At 54.7% G+C, this 19,389-nt stretch overlaps 4 protein-coding genes across 7 annotated transcripts; 1 reads left to right on the top strand and 3 right to left on the bottom strand.

Annotated features, from left to right (window-relative positions):
- Nucleotides 1-230: 230 nt before the first annotated feature.
- Nucleotides 231-4,625, bottom strand: TMEM35A (transmembrane protein 35A). 2 transcript variants are annotated; one of them, XM_048959466.1, is made up of 2 exons: nucleotides 4,204-4,625; nucleotides 231-1,776 (listed from the first exon to the last, which is right to left on the bottom strand). In XM_048959466.1, the coding sequence occupies exons 1-2, from the start codon at nucleotides 4,321-4,323 to the stop codon at nucleotides 1,390-1,392; spliced, it is 507 nt and encodes a 168-aa protein (XP_048815423.1). In that variant the 5' UTR covers nucleotides 4,324-4,625; the 3' UTR covers nucleotides 231-1,389. The 2 variants fall into 2 exon arrangements, with proteins under 2 accessions (XP_048815423.1, XP_048815424.1); XM_048959467.1 differs by lacking the exon at nucleotides 4,204-4,625 and adding an exon at nucleotides 4,059-4,151.
- A 1,095-nt stretch (nucleotides 4,626-5,720) lies between these two features.
- On the bottom strand, nucleotides 5,721-12,559 carry TRMT2B (tRNA methyltransferase 2 homolog B). Its single transcript, XM_048959850.1, has 13 exons — nucleotides 12,384-12,559; nucleotides 11,547-11,824; nucleotides 10,553-10,607; nucleotides 10,031-10,150; nucleotides 9,451-9,550; nucleotides 9,204-9,274; nucleotides 8,634-8,780; nucleotides 8,446-8,540; nucleotides 7,843-8,057; nucleotides 7,500-7,601; nucleotides 7,233-7,352; nucleotides 6,867-6,966; nucleotides 5,721-6,091 (listed from the first exon to the last, which is right to left on the bottom strand). Exons 2-13 carry the CDS (start codon nucleotides 11,729-11,731, stop codon nucleotides 5,965-5,967), a joined length of 1,437 nt encoding a protein of 478 aa, XP_048815807.1. The 5' UTR covers nucleotides 11,732-11,824; nucleotides 12,384-12,559; the 3' UTR covers nucleotides 5,721-5,964.
- A 440-nt stretch (nucleotides 12,560-12,999) lies between these two features.
- Nucleotides 13,000-17,719, bottom strand: LOC125699867 (probable G-protein coupled receptor 34). Of its 3 annotated transcripts, none has more exons than XM_048959852.1 (2): nucleotides 16,531-17,719; nucleotides 13,000-15,482 (listed from the first exon to the last, which is right to left on the bottom strand). In XM_048959852.1, the coding sequence occupies exon 2, from the start codon at nucleotides 15,450-15,452 to the stop codon at nucleotides 14,430-14,432; it is 1,023 nt and encodes a 340-aa protein (XP_048815809.1). In that variant the 5' UTR covers nucleotides 15,453-15,482; nucleotides 16,531-17,719; the 3' UTR covers nucleotides 13,000-14,429. The 3 variants fall into 3 exon arrangements, with proteins under 3 accessions (XP_048815809.1, XP_048815811.1, XP_048815810.1); XM_048959854.1 differs by having other exon boundaries at nucleotides 13,000-15,458; nucleotides 16,526-16,538; XM_048959853.1 differs by having other exon boundaries at nucleotides 16,526-16,538.
- Nucleotides 17,720-17,883: 164 nt separating this feature from the next.
- On the top strand, nucleotides 17,884-19,318 carry LOC125699866 (40-kDa huntingtin-associated protein-like). Its single transcript, XM_048959851.1, has one exon. The coding sequence runs from the start codon at nucleotides 18,007-18,009 to the stop codon at nucleotides 19,126-19,128; it is 1,122 nt and encodes a 373-aa protein (XP_048815808.1). The 5' UTR covers nucleotides 17,884-18,006; the 3' UTR covers nucleotides 19,129-19,318.
- Nucleotides 19,319-19,389: the final 71 nt, after the last annotated feature.

Raw genomic sequence — 19,389 nt, forward strand, 5'->3', positions numbered from 1 at the left:
ACTGATGTTTTACTGTGGATTTAATATCTTTTCTCACTGCCATTCTGTTCTAAAGCAATGTTCCCATGGCTTCCATCCTGTATCGCCTTGTCTTTCTCTGAAATCCCCCTAATGTGATTCTGCCTGGTTTGGGTGCAGTGTTGGAGCACACGGGAAGATTATTTCCAGATGCATCTCCCAAAAGGACCATCTTTCTCCAAGTTTCAAAAAAAAAAAAGAAGTTTATTTTCATCAGTAACGAATAAGGAAAAACCCAGACAAACATCGACAGAAGCAAACAGAACTCAGAGGTAAAACACACTTCTCGTGACACTCCATAAGATTTCAGCTTTGACACACAGGGATTTGGGGTCTTGTGAGAGGACCTCCCCCAGTGGGACGTTCCCACTGAGGTATGGGATGCACAGTGTGACACCCAGACATGCTCAGACCCTCATCTGTTAGCAGTAACCATGGATTCCAAGAAATTGCAGCAGTTTTGGAAAAAGGGATTTATTTTTCTTTTTATTTTCTTCTTGAAAGGGAGAGTTTGATGCTCTTTGCCAGCAGCAAACTATTTGGGAATATGGTAATGGATAAAAGCAATTCTTTAGGCAGTACTGCTTCCCATCCCCTCAGCGGGGAGTCTTATTCTCAGTTGGGAGGTAAACAGATACCATTGCTTCATGTTAAATAGGGAAAAAGTTACTGTTAAGAGGCCACTGCCCTGTTCTAAAGCCTCTGCAAAGCATGGAAATCCAAGATGTAAGTAGTGCATCACGTTTTCCCTGCATCACTGGACCACACAACGGACTGGTCACAGGCAGCAAAGGCTATGGGACACCTCCCTCAAACACAACAATGCTGAGTAGGGTCCATTCCCTGCCTGACAACATAAAAGAAAATGTACATTTGTGCCTGGGGTGACTCTATGGGCTGGGCTGCACGAGCCAGTGCAGGGCAGTGGTAATGTTCTACCCAGCAGTTGATTGCTGAGGCTGTAATGTAGCAGAAGTGCATCCAGGCCAACTTTACACTGCTGAGGATCTCAGGTCTTATGCTCAGGGACAAACTCCCACCTCAGGAGTGCCAATCTAGCATGATGAGCTGCCCACACTCTGGTTTTGCAGCTCCTGCTGAGGCCAATGTTCCTCCAGCCAGGTGCTAACTGCCTCCAAACCATCCTGCTCAAAGCTAGCTTGTATCTTCCTACATTACAGGCCAGCAGCAAAAGCAAGACTACGGTGTAGACATACCATATATCTCTCAGACCCCAAGTGAAATTTTATTTAGACAGCTGAAAAATATAAATAGGTAAATTAAAAAAAAAAAAAAAAAAAAAAAAGGATTTTTTCTGGGTGCTTTTGGAGAGAGCTGCCTCGAGGGTCCGTATTCCTCAGACTCACTCCACTAAGATACCTTCACTTTGCCTTTCTCAGGAGCTGCCTCGTGGAGGAGCGGCTGCTCATCCCCATTCACCGACAGCATCCTCTTTTCTGGTGGCTGCTCCTCGGGCTGGCGGGCAATCAGCAGGCGGCAGGTGAGCAGGATCCCAAAGACCAGAGCATGGGCGTAACGCTTGAGTGGGTCCCCCACCAGCTGGTGGAAGAAGAGCACAGCCAGCACAAGCAGGAGGAGCAGAAAGTTGGCCACGTCTTTGGGGCGGCCGGGAACCAGTGTCATGACAATGCCACATGCCACTTCTAGGGCTCCGATGCTCTTGCGGAGGAGGATGGAGCTGACTCCCATCTTCTTCAGCATGGGGAGGGCTCTCACGTAGCTTTTGTAGGCTCGCTTCTGAAACCAAGCATCATGCGGTGATGTGAGAAGGGAGAGGTGACTTTCATTGGCATAGGTAAGCGTGGTATGGTGTAAAGATCATAGAATCATACAATCATACAATCATAGATTGGCCCGGGTTGCAAAGGACCACAATGCTCATCAGTTCCAACCTCCTGCTATGTGCAGGTCGCCAACCAGCAGCCCAGGCTGCCCAGAGCCACATCCAGCCTGGCCTTGAATGCCTGCAGGGATGGGGCATCCACAGCCTCCTTGGGAAACCAAGATCAGTTCAGTCATCACAAACCCCACTGGTATGATACCCCTCCATAGCCGTAAAGCTTCTGATGGAAGGATATTAACACTCCATCAACCTGCAATGCTCCTTCAGGAGCTGGAAGACAGCTGTGCAAACTAGCACCCAATGCTGGAGCTAGGAGTGTGTTAAGCACTCCTTCTCCCAAAATCTGAAGTTACCATTGCTACGATCAACAATGCAGAACCATGTTTAAAAAAAAAACAACTGTCTGAGAGTATCATGCCCTTAAATAACACACCTCATCCCCGCCAAGCCAGGGCACAGAAGGTGGAAGAAATCACTTCCCATCTCAAAACAACACAAAGTACCCCAGGGTTTGTGGGCAGGACAGACTCAGGGTGGGATAGACAACGCATCAGAGCTCAAATTCACCTTTGTGAGTCCTGCTCCTGCTCTTACACACCTCTGTGATCCTTTCTTTCCTCAGATAAAAGCAAGCAGGCACTTGACATCCTTGCCCTCTGATTTATGCTGGATTTAGAAGCACTGTGAGCTGCTGCCAGCCTCCTTCCACAGCTGCCTCCTTGTTTCAGGGGAGAAGCAACCTCTGTCCTTACATGCACTCAAGTTCTTGCATTTGAACATGAGGTATAGGTGGGTTTGCACATTTACTTCCCAAGCAGTTTTGGAAACCTGCGTTGTGGGCACACAGAACTTCTCTACTTCTCCGTGAATTTTAAGAGAAGCTGATGATGCTGTGGTTGAACAATATTCAGTTTTGTCATTTTTGATACCAAAGATCCTTTGACCAAGTGGATGTAAGGTCAGGATGTGCTTTGAGACTTCTGCCAACAAAAGCTCTCCTGAAGGCAGCAGTTTTTAACAGACAGATAAAGCAGTGGGTTGGTGGTACGCCCTACAGCACTCTGGTATTGCCATAAACAAACAGCTGTGCGTGCTTTTTGCTGAGTGGGAAAATAAAACTAATAAAATCACTGCACATTTGGGTAAACAGCAGCGGTTCTGTGTTTGCTTGGGGCAAGAAGTCACACACCGATGAGCAAAATCAGGTTTTCATCCCCATCTTATCTATTTAACGTATCACCCTGGTTTACTGTGCAGCAAAAGCATAGGAACCTAACGAGCCTCATCACAGTGCAGGGCATTAAGAATGGTGTTGTTGCCCAATCTCTGAATGCCTCCACCTCCTCCTTGTAATAAAAACAGACATCATCCCTACCTGTAGGCCTCACTCCTGGCAAAGCATAAACCCACAGAGAAGCCCAGTGCTATGCAGTGAGCATTCTGCAATGCTGCCAAAGCCTCAGTGCCTTATTCCTACACTTCACTGAGGCAGCAGGAGCTGGAGAGCTTTGTTTTCTGGACATTTTCTCCTCACTTCTCAGTCCTGAGTTATTCTGCAACACTGTCCTCTATCAGAGACCTGTGCAGGTCTGCAGACACAGCACTGCCATTCAGATGTTATTTGAGAGCTAAGGAAAAGCAGGTGCAGCGATGGGAGAGAACAGAACGTGCTGGAAACTTCCATCACTATTTCTTACGGGCCCAAGAATTACACCGGCGCTTTTCCACCACTGCAAAGAATAAAATGAAAATGGAGGAGGGCAGGAGAATAACCCAAGGCGGATGGGAGCAGAGGGCCAGCCCTTGCTCTTGCTCTGGGATTCTCCCAGCTGATAAATGCACGCGGTGCCATCCCCTTCCTTAGCACCCTATGGGGGAGAGGTCCATTTCCCAGAGCACAGGGAGTCATGAGGGGATTCTTCACATCTCCTTCTGCCCGCTAAGAATCCCACAGCATCTCACGGATGGGAATTAATCTCCCACAAGCCCGGTGAGGTGGGGACGCTCAGTGCCATTGCTCCTGCAGGAAAGCACCCACTGCATCGAGTGTGATGCGAGGCGGGCATTGCCCAGGGATGGCCGGACCCGCAGCCCCTCCCCAGACCCCGCACCCCGCATCCATCCTTCCCCCATCTTCAGGGACCAGCGGTGCCATCCCATCCTCCTCGCCCCGTACCGGAGCTCTCTCGCAGGAGGATGCCCGCATCTTCTCGCTCGGTTCCTCCCGTACCCAGCGGTTGGCTCCCTCCCTCCCATCGTTGTTCCGCAGCGGTCGCGGTCCCCACCCGAGAGCCTCACGGCCGCCTCTCCGCCGACCTCACCATCTCGTTGTAGGCATCCCTGCTGAGCCGCGGGGTCAGCTTGATGGTCCCCATGAAGACAAAAAAGAGCCCCAGGGCCACCGAAAGGGCGACGATGGTGATGGTCCTGGGGGATGCCATCGAGCCGCCGGGATGCGGTCCTAACGCGGCCTCCGGGCTGCGGTCACCATGGAGGGAACCGAGGAATAACGCTGCAGAGGCAGCGGCAGGGATGCGGCCTCTCCGCCCCGCGGCCGCCGGGTCCTAACGCCCGCCCCGCAACACCCCGCAACTCCGGGCACGGGCTGCCGCTCCCGGAGCCCCGCGTCCCTATAAGGACGGAGCAACCCCGCTGCCAGCTCCTCCCCGTGTGTGTAGCGCTCCACAGCAACCGTTTCCTGATCCCGTGTTAATTTGGTTTTGGATTTTTTTTTTTGATGTGAAGTCATTCTCTCTCTCCCCTCCTTTGATTTGCGGGCGATTTCCTTTTGGCAGAAGGACAGCCTAGCAGAGGTCTGTTTCCCACCTTACAGCAAGAAGTCGAGGTGTAATTATACAAAGCAATGATGCTGGAGAACCACCTCTGCTTTGGAGCCGGGCTGTGAGCTGGGGCAGCTCAGCGTGGGGAAAAGAGGGCTGCAGGGAGAGCTCAGTGCAGCTCCTGAAGGGATTTTATAAGCAGCATGGGGACTGACTTTTTACAGGGGCAGATAGTGGCAGAAAGAGGGAGAATGGCTTTAAACTAAAATGAGAGAGGATTAGGTTAGAGGTTAGGAAGAAATTCTTTACAGGTGGTGAGGCCCTGCACTGCTGCCCAGAGAGCTGTGGGTGCCCCATCCCTTGGGACATTCAAGGCCAGGTTGGATGGAGCCCTGCACAGCCTGAGCTGCTGGTTGGCAGCCCTGTGCATGGCAGGGGGTTGGAATTAGGTGATTTTTATGGTCCCTTCCAACTTCAGCCATTCTGTGATTCCATGAACAGCATCCCTCACTGGGAGCTGAAAACGAGAGGGAAAGCATGCAAAGGGGCAGCACGAGGGAACCCGCCAGCAGTGTGCCCATCACCTCCCTTCTGCTGTAGGATCTGCTCTAACAAGCCCCAGGTCCTGACCCAATGCATTTGAAGAGCCCAGTGAAGGTGGCTGGCACTGTCCCAAGCTCTTAGGGACATGGCTTAGTGGGGAATACTAGCAGTAGGTGTACAGTTGGACTTGATCTTAGAGGTCTTTTCCATTCTCAATGATCCTATGATCCTTAGGGTTCTTTAGGATCAAATCACAGCTGTGAGAGATACCAGCAGGCAGAGTCTTTAGGGCAGAAGCTCTCCTTGTTTCCTTAGAAGTTTGCCAACCTCTGTTCAACCAATTTCCTCTTTCTGAGGAAACTCAATGCCCGACTGTAGAAACATTCTGTGGACTGAGATCTACCTCCAATTTGCAGTAGTTTCATTTTCTGAAGACCTGGAGAGAGTTTCAAGCACCTTTGAGGCTTGCAGCTTGCCAGCCAATGAGAAGAGCATAACACACAAATACCTTCTATTCATTTATGCAATTAGCCTGGTTTATCTGTTTATTTGGCTATTGCAGAGCAACCCAATGAGAAAACGACTTCCAGAAATCATTATGTTTCCATATCGATTAGGCAACCTGCAGTAAGAGCAAATGGAAAATAACTCATTTCTTGAGATTCATATAAAAATAAGTTCAAGTCGCAGCCACATCTGCTCCGTAAGGACATCAGGAGGTCGCTTCCTGAGCTCGCAGAGCTGCAAACCTCCTTGCTGTCAGCGGGTGAGCAGCAGCACCAGCTCACAGTGAGCAGTGTGAGGGAACATGTCGAAAGGCACAGCCAGCGCGGGGGTAAACGGCTCTCCTTCCAGCTTCTTCCTTGGGTCAGGGGGGCAGCACAGCCTGCAGGAAGAACAGCATTGAAGGGCGACCTTCAGACCTGCCCTGTAAGCCTTCCTGTGCCATTAGCTTCACGGAGGAGGCATTAAGAGAGTATCTTTAGGTTGGCTAACATCCGTCAGCCCTCGGCTGGGTGATTAACCCTAAGGAGGTGATGGCTAATCCCAGGAGCTGGCTTTGCTCATTGGCTGGAGGCCCACCTTCCTGCAGGGAGCGTGGGGATGTGGTGTCCCACACCCTGCTGCACTGTTATCATAGAATTATGCAATCCTAGAATGGCCTGGGTTGCAAAGGAGCACAATGCTCATCCAGTTCCAACCCCTGCTGTGTGCAGGTCGCCAGCCAGCAGACCAAGCTGCCCAGAGCCACATCCAGCCTGGCCTTGAATGCCTGCAGGGATGGGGCATCCACAGCCTCCTTGGGCAACCTGCTCCAGTGCCTCACCACCCTCCTTGTTATGCTGGGAAGGGCTGTGCACAATGTCATTACAACACCTTTGCATTTTTTTCTACCCCTGAATGATGCATTCTGCTGGTACTCAGCATCAGGAATACCCACTGCTTCAACCAGTGCAGCTTGCAGGTAAACCCAAAGCAGTGCAAAAGCACAAACCACTTCTGGCCACACACTGACCGGGGTCCCACCTGCAGAATTAACCCTGTGAAATTAGGTAACAACAAACTCCCCCCATGTGCTGAGGACAGATCCTCAGGTCCCCGTTCTCAGGGCACGCAAGTGTCACTAATGTCAGCAGAAAAGAAAAGAGGAGGCTGCTCACTCAAGGAAGTTCCTCATGGCTTCACCCTCCGGCTTGCAGGAGATGTAGAGCAGCCTTCGGATGGCCCCGCAGCTCCGGATGGCCCTCACAACCCTGTGATCTGCAACAGCACAGCACCATCTCACCATGTCCTGGTGACACTCCAGCTCCTGGGGACACCCCACTGCAGTGGGCAGCATCTGGGCTCTAGGGCCACTGTGAGACTTCCCAACACTGGCCCAAACCAAGAGGCCATGAGGGTGGTTGTAGGGCCAGAGTGAACATCTAGAGAATGAGTGAGCTGGGGGCTTGGAGCCAGCACAACAGCTCACACACAGCTTGCTCAAAACTTTCTCTTCAAGGTGAAAATAAATGGTATATCCTTACGGATCCCAGCCCGGGATGGGTTCACCACTGCAACAAGGGGTCGGGCATCCTCCCACGATGAGAGCAGCTCTGGTAACACAGCCTCTGCCTTTCCACTGTGAAATTCACAGTTTGAAATTCCTGCAAAGTGAAAGCAGACACACGAACAAGGTGCACTCTCAGATACCCAAACACAAAATCCCACTCTTTGCTGACTGGAGGGAGTAGTTAGGAGCAACCTTTCACTTTTGCTTCAGGTTTCTCAGCAATGGCAGTGGTTGAACTTACCATTGAATGCTGCATTCCACCTGGCATCCTCTATTGCCTTCTGCACTATCTCAACACCAATGACCTTGGACACGTGGCGAGCCAGAGAGAGACCAATCGTGCCTGGAAATCAGGGATGCACAAACACACTGCATTTCAGTGTAGGAAAACAAGCATTGGAGATAATGTTGGGCATGGAAAGCACCAGCCCCAGGGAGTTGTGGTGCCCCATCCCTGTAGCTGGACTGAATGGGGCTGTGGGCAGCCTGAGCTGGTGGGGGGCAACCAGCTCACAACACAAGTGGGATTGGGTGGGTTTTAAGGTCCCTTCCAACCCAACTGTTCTATGATTCATGCTGCTCACCCGTCCCACAGCAGACATCGAGGAGCACAGTGTTTGTGGCAGCCTGGCTCAGCTCCCTGACTGCCCGGTACAGCACTTCTGCTCCTCTTGTGTTCACCTGGAAAAAGGCATCTGGGGAGATGCGAAATGTCAGGTCCAGCACGTCTTCGAAGATGTGTGGCTCTCCATGAAGGAGCTGGAAGGGTGACTGCTCATGGGAACAGCGCGTCATGGTGCTGGAAGGACACATAAAATGACACCCTGCTGGGGGGGCGGCGTTTCATTGCCCCTTTCCTAGGGTGCACGTTTGCTTTTATTCCATACGAGCATTTCAACAAGATCAAGGAATTGTGACACTTTTAAGGGATCTGCAACTGAGAATTGAATCGGGTCACAACGATGTAGCGGGGTTGTGGCCCTTTGTAGAGGGTTGTAGCCCTCTTTTGCTGCTGATGCAATTTGGGAATGATAGAACCATTGGATCATTTAGGTTGGAAAAGATCCCTAAGACCATTGAGTGCAGCCATCAGCCTGGCAGTACCCAGGTCATGTCTAAGAGCACTTTAGGTTTTCCCTTTTGTTCCCCAGGCTCAACACTCCCATGGGGCAGAACCAAATCAGTACCTCTCCTGGAAGTACAGTGACGTCAGGGCACACGCTGCTCCAGGTCCGCAGGTGAAGAACTCTCTCAGCAGTGCTTTCTGAGCATCCAGAGCCTCCTGGAAGAGAGGGAAGGAATGGTCGCTTCAATATGCCCATAGAGCTCTGTGACAGCCATTGGGATGGCCTGGAGCTGGCCCAGTCCCACTCACCCGGCCCAGCTGCTGGGGGTGGAAGGTGACGATGGCCATGGTGTGGCCGTGCTGGGAGGTGCGCACCACCAGCTCCCTCCAGTGCCCACCTTCATGGAACAGGATGCAGGAGCCCAGTGGGGAGCGGCGGATGAACTGCTCATAGCACTGCATGGAGCACAGCACAGTGAGGGACACAGCCTCATCCTCGTGTGATGCCATGCCCCAAACAGCGACTGTTCCACCATTGCCCTCTGTGCTATCTCGGGTCGAGAGAAAACTCTTTGCGAGGAAAACAACACGTTTCAATCGTCCCACTTGGTGCCTCTCGTCTGTTTTAAATAGCAATTAATTGCTGCTTCATTAACTTCACTCCAGGGGATGCTTCTGAGGTTCCGGCATTAACTTTTGTGCTTCAAAAGGCATTTTTTCCATTGGCCAGAATCAAAACAGATCCAAGAACAACACATAACTACACATCCATAGAGATACACATACACACTGAATGGACACAAACACACAACCAATGCAGCGTTCCCCAAGCACCCTGTCTGTTCTCCCACCTGCAGACAGACGTGGTATTTACTTTACCTGGGCCACTTGTTTGTGCTTTAGGGGTATGTTCTTCATGTGGTCAGTTCTCACGCAGACAATATTTCTTGCTGGAGAGAGAGATGGGTATTTGAGGGGGTTGTTTCACTGCAAACCATGCAGTGTGCAGTGCTGTAAGCTGGAGAAAAGCCTTTGCTCTGAATCACCCCATTGTACAAAAGAGAAGAAAAGGGGATATGTAAGCCCAGCAGCTCTCACCCAGCACCACCCCTGGTCCCATACTGACCTCTGCCCGTCCCCACATACAGCCCCACTGTTTTGGGGTTCCCATCCGGCCCTCGGTTCACAGAGAACGTGGATTTGTTGCGGTACCCATTGATGGTGGGCTGAGGGAGGAAAGAAGGAAATCAAAGCCTTGCACAAGGGCTGCTCCAAAAGTGATGCTTCCTGTTTTATGATGTTGGCCCACAATGTCAGAGGCAGACGCTGCGGGGATGGCAGTAGGGGTTGAAGCTTCCCAATAATATCCCGATTCCTTTTGTTGCCGTGTGACAGATGGCAGCAGAGGGACAGTCTGACAGAATGCCGTCTGACGTGGGAGTGCAGATGAAGCAAAGGGGTGTCAATAAATTCTTCCATGCATAAAAAGTGGCACCCGTTGCCATTCAACAGCACTTGCTGGGCATTTGTGGAGCCCAACCAGTGGATGCAGCACAGTGGCTGCTGTGCTTCAGCAGCGGTGACAGCAACAGCGGTGACTGCTTCTGGTGCAGATTTGTATGAGTGCAGCATGCAGCTCTTGTTCTGCAGTCTGCAAAGCAGAAGGCAGCAAGGGAGCTCCTCTGGAACCAACCATGGGCACTCACCGAGGGGACCACGGGCTGCAGGGGACAGCAGAGCCCTCCGGGATCCTGCACACCTCCTCCCAGCTCCAACAGATGTGATGTCAGGATCTGCAGAACCTCCCTCAGGCTTTCATACTTCACCTACAGAGCAGTCCAAAGCCAGGAACACTCCCACAAGACCACGCAGCCTCTGTGTACCACACAGCAATGGAGACACCGTGGCCCCAAGGGTGGGTCTGGGGTGTTGGAGCAATGAAGCCTCCATTAACCTGTCCTGCACTGGGCAGGGCCTGGGCATCTTTTGTGCTTTAGAATAACTCAGGAATGAAGGCAGCAAAGGGTGGGGTTTAGGGACTTGGCTCAGCGAGCATGGTGGGGATGGGTTGGGGTGAGATTTGGTGATCTTTGAGGTCTTTTCCAATCCTAATGATTCGGTGGAGTTGGACCAGCTGCTGTGCCAGATCCTAAGGGCAGTTGCTCAAGGGCATGGAAAGGGACAGTTGGGGCAACATGATGGAGAAATTCCAGCTTTGCACACCTTACCTGCAGCTGCTCCTGGTATGGAAGTCTCCACAGCGGTGTCGCTGCATCTGCCAACCTGGAAAGCACAACAGCTCAGAGCTGCTTGGGGTGGGAGGACCTGGGAGCCACAACAAACACAGGAGCCACAGCGAGCACAGGACAGATTGAGCCTGGGCCCCCGTTGTCCTGGATGAGCCCCCATTAGAAGACAGAGCCAAGAACAGCCCTGTTTCCCTGGAGGTTTCCCATAGAAGAACAAGACACTCCTCTCATTGCTCACTGCACCCTCTGCCTGCTCGCATTGCTGGTCACTGCTGTGAAAGCTGCATGGGATGAAGCTCAGTGTGGACCAATGCAGTTTCTGCGCCGCATAAGGGGAATTACTGGCTCATGAACATGGCCAGCCCTCCAGCAGCAGCTGGGAGATGAATCTTGGAACCCACTGATATTTATATCCAAGCCAAGGAGAGCAGGAATGCAACACACAAAGCTGCCTTGCAATGAAAATAAGGGAGGATGGGGCAAGATGGATATCCAAGCTGTCCTAAGTGTCTATCACGTGCTCAGCTGGATATATTGCTGTTCTTCCCTAGTGGGGCTTTGGGAGCTGCATCCAAATCACCAGCTGATTTCAAGCACAGAACTGTGAATCACATGAGTGAGTACTTCCTCTTTGCCAGTAGGGCAGTTGCTCTGTCCCAGCTCCTTCCCTCTTGCTTAGACCTCTTTGTTTGCCCTTTCCATTACTTCTGTCCCAGCTGAAACTCTCATTTCTACCTGAGAAGCGGATGGAGGTGAAACCTTTAAGCTCTCAATGCAGCCCTTTGCTCTGGCACTGACAATCACAGCCAGGCTGGTGCTTGCTGAGGGCAATAAACACCACGATTGCTCAGGGTTCTGACAGCAGACAGCTGAGCTGTGCATGCAGTGTACAACACACAGACCTTCCTAACGGCAGCCCTCCATACCCAAATGCTCCCCCACCACACGCAGCACACACCTCCCACTGCCGTACCTCTCTTCCCAGGAGGATGCAGGCAGGCTGCGGCCCTCCCCATCCTTCCTCCTTCTCCTCTTGGCTGCTCTCTCCCCTGTCGGCTGTCGGCAGTCCCACCCAGGCAGGCTGCTCAGGAACACGGGCTGTGGGGTCAGCAGGCGGAGGCACCGGCGAGTCAGCATGGATGCATGGGGCAGAGCCATGGCAGGCAGCAGAGGGGCTGCTCAGAGCCCTGCAGCCCACTGTGCACCCCGTGGTGTCACAGCAGATGTCACAGCTGTGAGCCCCGACTGCACCTGGAATAGAGCAGCAACAGGCGTGATGCTTCTGCGGTCCTTTCCATCCTCAGATTTGAGTGTCATAGAGAATGTCATGAATTCCCCATGGATTAGAGCACGACCGCTCAGCTTTCCCAGCACAAAGATTCTCAGCAGTGACCCAGAGCTACCGGTGCAGTGATTTGGGCTCATGTGAACCTCCTGAAGACATCCCAGGCCTGGGATTAACATTGCATAGGCATCATTACAGTTACCGTAATGAGGCAGAGCAGAACGGCTGCTGCTTTGCATAACCACCACATAACACTCTACTAATAATTTACAGCATAATATTCCAACAGTGTCATGGATCAGGATTGAGAAGGACACGGTCTCAAGTACGCTTGAAGCATGAATTTATTTATTTTTTGCTTCACCACGTGACACATCCATCACCAGTTTAACTACACAATAAACAATAATCTCTGATTAAAGCATCTATCAGCTAAAATTCTTATCCAGGCAATAACAGCCCCGGGGTAACGTGAGGAGGGGGGGCTCCTCTTACATGCAAAGGGAACGAAAAATTGCTTTTCACCTGGGCAAGCTGCAGGCTGCAGCCATGGCAGTGCAGAATCCAATGGGTGCAGGGCAGCAGCGGCTGTGTGCTGCCATGGGGCTGTGCTGGGCTCACAGTGGGATCACACCGGGGCCATACTGGGGTCACAGCGCAGCGGAACCGCCGCCACTTCCCGACAGCCCCCGCGGCTGCGCGTCACCTCCTGCCTGCCGGAGATAACGATGCCTGTGCTGCTTTGAGCTAGAAATGAAAAGGATGTCGGTTTGCATCCCACCGCCTTCGTCCTGGGGATGGGGCGGGGGGTGAGATGTGGGGCACCCAGCAGTGAGCGCAGCCCTGCAAGCCCTGCGGCTTCCATTGTGGGGGAGGATGGCTGCGGGGGAGGTTGTGCACGCTGAGCACTGCACACAGGCACCGCTGTTGCAGTGCTGAGGCTTCTGAACCGCACGCTGCTGCAGCTCGTCAGCACTGATCGGAAAAGAAAAACAGCGTTGTGACCTTTGTATGCAGCTTTCCATAGGAAAAGCTTTGCTGGCTGTGTTTTCCCCCCACCTCTGCTAAAGAGATCATCACAGAATCATAGAATGGCCTGGGTTGCAAAGGAGCACAGTGCTCATCATTTCCAACCCCTGCTGTGTGCAGGTCACCAACCAGCAGCCCAGGCTGCCCAGAGCCACATCCAGCCTGGCCTTGAATGCCTGCAGGGATGGGGCATCCACAGCCTCCTTGGGCAACCTGTGCCAGTGCCTCACCACCCTCTGTGTGAAATATCCCTCTCTCCTGCTCATCATACAAAGAGAAAAGAGGACTGAAGCTGCTCATACCTTGATTGGAAAAATCAGATCAATCAGTCTTTAAGGAAACATTTTATTCTCCCAAGTATTATTCAGGTGTTGGAGTCTTGTGGTCACTATGGCACTTTGGTCTTAATGAACCCCCACCCCTCACTGCCCAGCTCTGCTGCCCAATAGGGAGTGCATGCTGCTGCTCCACCTCTGCACTGCCCTAAGAATAAGGGAACAAATGAGGTGTGGGCATAGAACATGATAAAAATACAGAGAAATATCTTCTGCAGGAAGGGAACAGGCACTGATGAAGGCAGCAACTGTTGCACATCTCTCATGGGTTTCTCTTTTGGAGCTGCTGCAGAGCAGCAGAGCTGAGAAACTCAGAGCCAGCTGCTCCTGTTGGGGCTTGGAGGCACCGCAGCCCCTCTGCCCATTGCAATCTTCCTGAAGCAATGGCCCCATGCGAGCTGTGCTGTTCCCAGGAGAGCTGCCAGCCCCTGCAAATGTGCTGGTGAGAGGAGCAAAGAGCTAAAGGAAACCCTGAGCTCAGTGCACAGAGATGTGAGGCTGAGTTGAGATTACAGAGGCTGCAGTAATAAGAGAATACAGCTGTTGCTGACATGGTTTGAGGCTGCAGGGCTGCAGCATTTCCTGGCAGGTCTGTAGTGCAAGTCTGGCAGCGCTCACCTCTGGGCTCCATCATGGAGCAAAATATTCCCCTGCTCCATAAGTGATGTTTTGATGTCTCCTCATCCTTCCCTGATGCTTTTGCACTGCACCTTCTACTGTCCCATCCCTTTCTTCCTCTCTTTGGTGAGAAGACGATGTGTCCTTAGTAATGATTCCCATTCCCCTTCTCACTCCTCTCCTCTCCTCCATCTGCCTGCAGCTCTGCTCCTGCTCTCTGGGCTGCCTGGGGTTCCCAGGCCAAGGCCAAATCTCCTTTGGCACTTCCAGCTTCATTTGTGCTCGGAAATATGCTCTTCACCTATGCCAGTTGTGGTAGGAACAAGCAAGGTCCCAATTGTCCTTTCCTCCTTGTTTACTCCCATGGAGGCTCTGACCCTGGTGGTGTTACATGAGTCGTAGAGTCATGGAATCATTATGGCTGGAAAAGACCTCAATGAATCACCGAGCCCAACCCCGACCCATCACACCATGCCCTCTAAGCCATGTCTCATGGAGTGGTTCCATCTTCCCAGCAAGTCTTGTCCCATAAATACCAGTGGCCAGAGCCAATCTGCAATGAGGAAATCCCATTTTCTGGACCTTGACCCTACAGTTCTGTCACAGACCTGCTGGGGGTCAGCCTGCCCTGGTTGCTCAGCAGGGCTCCCTTCAGCCTGCCCTGGATGGTGCAGAGCACGGCCCTGCGGAAACTGCTGGACAAGAAAAAGAAGATGATGGGGTCGAGGCAGCTGTTGAGGGCTGAGATGCAGAGCACGAGCTCGTTAGCAAGGTGCAGACCTTGCTTCCAGGGCAGGCTGGAAATGGCCCCGATCTGCGCCAGGATGTAAGGGATGCGGACAGTGTGGTAGGGGGTGAAGCAGACGATGAAGATGATCAGGACCACAAAGGTCTTGGTGATGGCTCTCGTGCTGGTCTTCTTGTTCAGCTGCTGGGCCTTCACTGAGGAGACCTGGTGCAGTTTGGCAAATATCTTGCTGTAGAAGTAGAGGAAGAGCAGCAGCACGATGAAGAAGGCAGCTACTGCGGCCATGTTGAAGGCTGCTGCCATGGTGCTTTTGCTCCTGAAGTGGAAGCATTTATGGTCACAGGGTCCCTTCCCTCTTTTCTCAAAAAAGAAAGGCAGCATGAAGGCAAAGTTCACCACCCAAACCATCCCAGAGGCCAATGTGCTACAGGATACGGTGTGAATCCTGTATTTCTGGAGGGGCCGGATGATCTTCAGGTAGCGGTCCAGGCTGATCAGGCTGAGGAAAGTGATGCTGACATACATGTTGAGGTAGAAGAAGGCCCCAACAATATTGCAAAAGACACGGGGCTCACTCCTGTCCTGGAAGGCGATGCGGAAGGGCAGGCAGAGGGCCAGCAGGAGGTCGGAGAGGGCCAGGTTCCTCATGTACACAGTGATGGAGGTCTGGCGCTGCATGCTGAATGAGAACACCCAGAATGCCAGCACATTGCTAAGCAGCCCAACGGCAAAGATCAGTGAGTACATCACAGGCAGCGTCACTGAGAGGAACCCGTCGTGGATCTGACAGCAGGAGTTACCCAGGAGCTGCTGAGTGACTTCAATGGCAGGAGGGGGGGTGCTCTGAGGGTCCATCGTAAGCATTCGGACCTGGAATGAGATGTGCAGGGAGAGCTGCAAGGGGTATTGGGGTTAGCTGGAGGCATGCAGGCATTGGGATGCACAGGGAGCACAGCCACCTGTGGTACCCAGTGCCCCAAACGCAATGGGAAAATGGCTCGGGGCAAAGAACATGTTCTGCCTGCTCTCTGTAGGGAAATGTCCACTGAGGATGTGCCCATTAAACACTGGCAGCAAAGCAGAGCCCGTTCCTGCCTGTCCCAGCTTCTCTCAGCTCTGTGCCATGAGGGTGGTTGGGAACGGGCAGATGAGACTGTGGCTGTGTGTGAGGTGAGCTGCTTAACAGTGTCTGGAGTGGGGGGTCAGCCCACCCCAAGCTCTGATTTCACACAAGTGACAAAACAGGTACAGCAAATATGAATTTGGGATATGTGCAGCCCAGGGACCCAACGCTGTGCACTTGGACATCCTCTGCCAGCACCTGCCCCACTGGGACCACCTGCAGAACCCTTTGCATGCCCATGAGCTCCTGCGTGCCCCAGTGCCTCCCTCCCCTTTCCACTTTCCATGATGCTGAGTGATGGAGAGCTGCAGAAATCTCCAGCTTCCCTCCCACATACCACAACTTCTCTAATGCCCTTCTCTGTTCCCTCCACACCTGCCCAGCGTACCCGGGCAGCAGGGCAGGGCAGCGTGCCTGGATGGAGGCTGCAGAGCTCCATAAGCTTGCTGCTTGCAACTCACAGCGGTAAAAAGCTGCAGTGGACTGAGTGCCCCTCATTCACCGCTCACAGCTCACTGCATAGCAGCGTTGCCACCAAGCACCTGATGGTTTGAGAGCAGCATGCTCTGCCTGACACCCATCACAGTGCTCTGCATACACTTCGCAAGGGCCAGCACAGCCCCTGTGCATACAGACAGCACAGTTTGCATGTAAAGGTAGCCCTGCAGCACGCGTTGTGTGTCTGTATGGCACAGCAACATGGCCACCACCTGCAAATGATCCCATGCCACAACCCTGCACAGCCCCAGGCTCTCCCTTTCAGCTCTGAGCATGGCCTCCCACCAGCTGGCAGCCCTGACCCGGAGCTGCTCACCTCACCTGGCACTCCTCAGCTCCTGCACCGGCTGTGACAGAAGTTCCTGTTCCTCGTGGCCCCTATAAGCCCTTGGCTGGTGATGACACCTCCCACCCCACTTCCCTCCCACATGGGCTTGCCTGGTTTTCCCCTCCTGGCCCTTGTGGAGGGGGTTGTGCAGGAGGTAAGTTCTGCAGTGCACCCAGGTACACAGGACACAAATAGGCTGATGGTGCAGGAGGCGTGAAAATGCCCAACAGAAGGGGGGTGAGAGGGCAGAAGGAAAGAGGGCTCAGATTTGAACCCATGGCAATGCTCCTTGGGTACCTGGCACCAACATCCGACCCCAACAGAACACAAACTTCAGCAAAGTGTGGGCAGGATAGGAAATGTGCCAGGAGGTGCCTTGTTCCATCCACGGAAATCTCAGAGCTTGGTGAGAGGAAAGCGGAGGCCACTGAGCCCATTTTCTCCTCGTCTCGGTAAGTCATGCTGGCTCAGCCTCACCTCCTGCCCTCGCTGAGTCAATCTAAAAGATAAACCCAACCTGTCAGACAGAGAGCAGAGAAATAGCTGTGACTAGAGAAAGCCTGGGGATCTTCAAGGGCATTTCTACAGCATCAGCTCGCTGGTGTCAGTCACTCTGCAACGTGTACCTCTGGGTACCTGCACCCACGGAGGCACAGAGCACTCTGCTCCTGGCAGTGCTTAAGGACGGAGCAGCAAGCAGCAGACTCCTGGTTTCTGCCACCTTGTGCAGCAGCCAGAGAGCAGCAGGAGGAGAAGCGAGGCACGGCTTGTGCGGAGGACAGCTTTCCTGAGACCAACGCGCAATGCTGGGTGGCAGCAGCCCGACTGCACACTGCCATCCCGTGGGCTCTCTGCGGTTTTGAGTGCAGGAAGAGCGCTGCCTGCGCACGGTGGGTGTTTGGGGGGGAGGCAGATCAGCGCTACGCCACAGCACTGTCAGCCTGGGGGATTTTGTGCTGCAGAGGGATGAGTTACATTATCCACCTTGCAGTTTCAGTCAGCAGCTTTGTGGAACGCTCTGAGAGTCAATAGGTCAGACGGGTTTTCTTAGAATTCCGGGGGTGCTCATTGCATGCACTGAACTTCACCACGCGAGTAAAATACCGAGCGTGAGCTTCGCTCTCAGACCTCAACACCTGCACCGCCCTTTGGGACCGAACTTTTACCCACGCAGGGAAGTTCCCAGGGTGCAGCATCCGCACGGCACTCTGAGTGGGTTCAACGGGGCAGAAAGTTGAGCACCTCCTGTTTAGCACAGCGTCTGGGGACAGGGAGGAGCCAGCCCTGGCCTGCGCGCCCTCGGGACCGCTGCTGCCGGGCAGCCGCAGAGTACCGGGCTGCACCGAGCGCCGGGCTGCCCGCCGGCCAGGGGGCGGGGCCTACACGATGTGACCACGCCTCGTAGATGGGCGGGACTGATACTAGGCCACACCCCCATCCGCGCCCCTCCCCGCCTGACCCGGTAGTGGATGCTGATTGGTCAGCGGAATAAGGCTCCAAGGGGGACGCGACGTGATTGCGCCACTTCCTGGCGACGCGCGATGCTGGCGGCGGCGGGTGGCTCGGGGCCCGGTGGGGCGGGCGGCTCCGGGCCCGGGCCGGGCCCCGGCGGCGGGGATGGGGACTTCCTGTCGCGGTACCGGCTGGTGTCCGCCAAGCTGCGGCGGCGTTTCCTGCGGAAACCGAACGTGGCGGAGGCTGCGGAGCAGTTCGCGGCGCTGGCGCGGGAGTTGCGTGCCCAGGAGAGCCTGCCCTACGCGGCCTGGTGCCAGCTGGCGGTGGCGCGCTGCGCGCAGAGCCTCTTCCACGGCCCCGCCGAGGCGGCGGCGCTGGGCGAAGCGGCGCGGCTCTTCCTGCGCCAGGAGCGGGACCTGCGGCAGCGCCTGGCCCTGCGCGGCGGTTTCGGCGAGCACCTGGCGGCGGCGCAGAGCTGTGGGGCCTTCGCCGCCCGCCTGCACCTGGAGCGGGGGCAGCCGGCACTGGCAGCCGGGCTCTGCCTAGAGCTGGCGGCAGCGCTGCGCGATACGGGCCGGCCCGCCCGCGCCGCCGCGCACTTTCAGAGGGCTGCCGAGCTCCTCGCGGCCGCTAAGCTGCCCCTGGAGGCGCTGCGCTGCTTGACGGAGCGCGCCTCCTGCCTGCTGCTGGGCCGTGACTACTCCGGGGCTCTGGCGGCGCTGACGCGGGCACAGGCGTTGGCTGGAGCCGGGATCGGGGGGAGCGGCGGGGCCGCGCCCGGCGGAGCCTTCCTGGACGCGCTGGTGAGCTGCGAGGTGTCGCGGGTGCTGCTGCTGCTTCTCCTGCAGCCGCCGCCCGGCAAGCTGCCGCCCGAGCACGCCCGCACGCTGGAGCAGTACTGCTGGGAGGCGCCCGAGGGCGGCACGGCGGGAGGAGGGCTGCCTGCGGCCGCCAGCTACCTGCCCTCAGAGCTCTTCCTGCTGCTGCAGTCCGCCGTACTGGCCTGCCAGGAGAAGGACGCGGCCGCGCTGCGGGCTCTGCAGGCCGAGCTGTGGCCGCTGTTGAGCGCCGAGCAGAACCACCTGCTGCACCTGGTGCTGCAGGACATGCTAAGCCCCGCGGGACACGGGCTCTGAAAGCTGCTCGGACTGTCACTGGACTGTGCCCGGACGGTCCCTGCTGCCTCGGGACTGCGGAATTCGCGTGCGCGGGGAGCTGCCGGCGGGACGAGCTCGGGTCGCGTGGCCCCGCCGGCGGGGAGCGTAATGCCGTGTTACGGTCGAGCTCAGCGTCTGAAATAAAGCTGCGGTGCTAGCGCGCTCCCTGGCTGCAGCGATTGGTTCGTGGGGCGCGGGGCGGGGCCGTGGAGTGGGCGGGGCCATCGAGGGCGTGGTCAC

The sequence above is a fragment of the Lagopus muta genome, chromosome 13, assembly GCF_023343835.1.
Source record: "Lagopus muta isolate bLagMut1 chromosome 13, bLagMut1 primary, whole genome shotgun sequence".
NCBI classification, from domain to species: Eukaryota; Metazoa; Chordata; class Aves; order Galliformes; family Phasianidae; genus Lagopus; species Lagopus muta.

What these genes read in the sequence shown, in the direction of transcription:
- TMEM35A (XM_048959466.1), bottom strand. Translation starts at nt 4,323, where the DNA reads ATGGCATCCCCCAGGACCATCACCATCGTCGCCCTTTCGGTGGCCCTG. An exon ending in GGGATGCCTACAACGAGATG is followed by an intron (nt 1,777 to 4,203) that starts GTGAGGTCGGCG and finishes GCTTGGTTTCAG; the next exon opens with AAGCGAGCCTACAAAAGCTA.
- LOC125699867 (XM_048959852.1), bottom strand. Translation starts at nt 15,452, where the DNA reads ATGCTTACGATGGACCCTCAGAGCACCCCCCCTCCTGCCATTGAAGTC.
- TRMT2B (XM_048959850.1), bottom strand. Translation starts at nt 11,731, where the DNA reads ATGGCTCTGCCCCATGCATCCATGCTGACTCGCCGGTGCCTCCGCCTG. An exon ending in TCACTGTACTTCCAGGAGAG is followed by an intron (nt 8,058 to 8,445) that starts GTACTGATTTGG and finishes GTGTCCTTCCAG; the next exon opens with CACCATGACGCGCTGTTCCC. An exon ending in GTGGAATGCAGCATTCAATG is followed by an intron (nt 7,353 to 7,499) that starts GTAAGTTCAACC and finishes TTCACTTTGCAG; the next exon opens with GAATTTCAAACTGTGAATTT.
- LOC125699866 (XM_048959851.1), top strand. Translation starts at nt 18,007, where the DNA reads ATGCTGATTGGTCAGCGGAATAAGGCTCCAAGGGGGACGCGACGTGAT.